We start from the raw sequence: 976 nt of genomic DNA, 5'->3' as shown, positions 1-976 counted from the left end.
GGCCACTCATCTGCAGGAAGACCGAGATGCCTATGAGGAGATTGTACGGCTGCGGCAGGAGCGGGCCCAGTTCTTGCAGAAGATCCGGGGCTTGGAGCAGCAGGAGAAGCAGAGACGGGAGGTACCAGTGAGCCACAGGGTCGTGGGGGAGATGCCACCGCATCCCTAGGGGGCGGAGGGGATGGCAGGCTGGGGACAGCATTTATCTCTTCCTGTTTTCTCTCCGTGTCCTGCTAGCGGGCAGAGATGGACGAGGGTTCCCTGCGCTTCATGGAGAAGCAGGTGAGGCCGGGGAAGCAGTGCCCTCTGCTCTCTGAGGGGTCCTGGTGCTGGGGATGTCGTCAGGACTCTGGTGGGAGCGAACAGGACCCCATGCTTGTGTCCTACCCCACAGATCCAGGAGCTGGAGGAGCAGCTGGTGGCACGGGATGGTGAGAGGAGCCGCTGGTCCTCACTGGAGGTAGGTGCAGGTAGCAGCTGGCAGTGCCAGCGGCTGGGGTGCACGGGGGCTGAAGCCTGTCACTCTGTACCCCCAGAATGAGAGGGAGAACACGAGCTATGACATTGAGACACTGCAGGATGAGGAGGGAGAGCCGCTTGAGTTCCCAGGTAGGGCTCTGCCTGCCTGCCAAGGCCCCTGTGGGGCTGAGCAGCCCACGGGGAGGAGGCACCCCACAGCAGGGAGTGGGGGCGTGGGCAGACATGGTACCAAAGTCCTCGCACCCCGCAGGGGCAGACCTGCTGCTCTCCAAGAAGACGCTAAGCCCCTCGGCCGAGGAGCTGCTGGCCACGCTGCAGGGGCAGGTGCAGTCCCTCACTGTGCAGAACAAGGAGCTGAGGGAGAAAATACAGGCAAGTCCCCATCTGTCCATCTGTCCCTCCCTGCCTCCATCCCCTGGCCACTGGTGGCCTCACCGTCCCCTCGGCAGGTGCTGGAGAACTATGAGAGGGATGAGAGCAACCCGCCTACCCCAGG

At 63.4% G+C, this 976-nt stretch overlaps 1 protein-coding gene across 1 annotated transcript in view; it reads left to right on the top strand.

Moving 5' to 3' along the window:
• LOC104627654 (ankyrin repeat domain-containing protein 24-like) overlaps positions 1 to 968 on the top strand; it is a gene marked incomplete at its 3' end in the record, with an annotated part of 6,651 nt that extends 5,683 nt beyond the window's left edge. Inside the window, 6 exon segments of the mRNA XM_010295982.1 lie at positions 17 to 121; positions 238 to 282; positions 395 to 460; positions 537 to 701; positions 703 to 852; positions 930 to 968. Of these exon segments, the coding sequence (XP_010294284.1) occupies positions 17 to 121; positions 238 to 282; positions 395 to 460; positions 537 to 701; positions 703 to 852; positions 930 to 968 (570 nt within the window).
• Positions 969 to 976: the final 8 nt, after the last annotated feature.

Source organism: Phaethon lepturus, unplaced genomic scaffold, assembly GCF_000687285.1.
Source record: "Phaethon lepturus isolate BGI_N335 unplaced genomic scaffold, ASM68728v1 scaffold36551, whole genome shotgun sequence".
NCBI classification, from domain to species: domain Eukaryota; kingdom Metazoa; phylum Chordata; class Aves; order Phaethontiformes; family Phaethontidae; genus Phaethon; species Phaethon lepturus.
The sequence above is the reverse complement of the archived record's forward strand: the minus strand, read 5'-3'. Positions and strand labels throughout refer to the sequence as shown.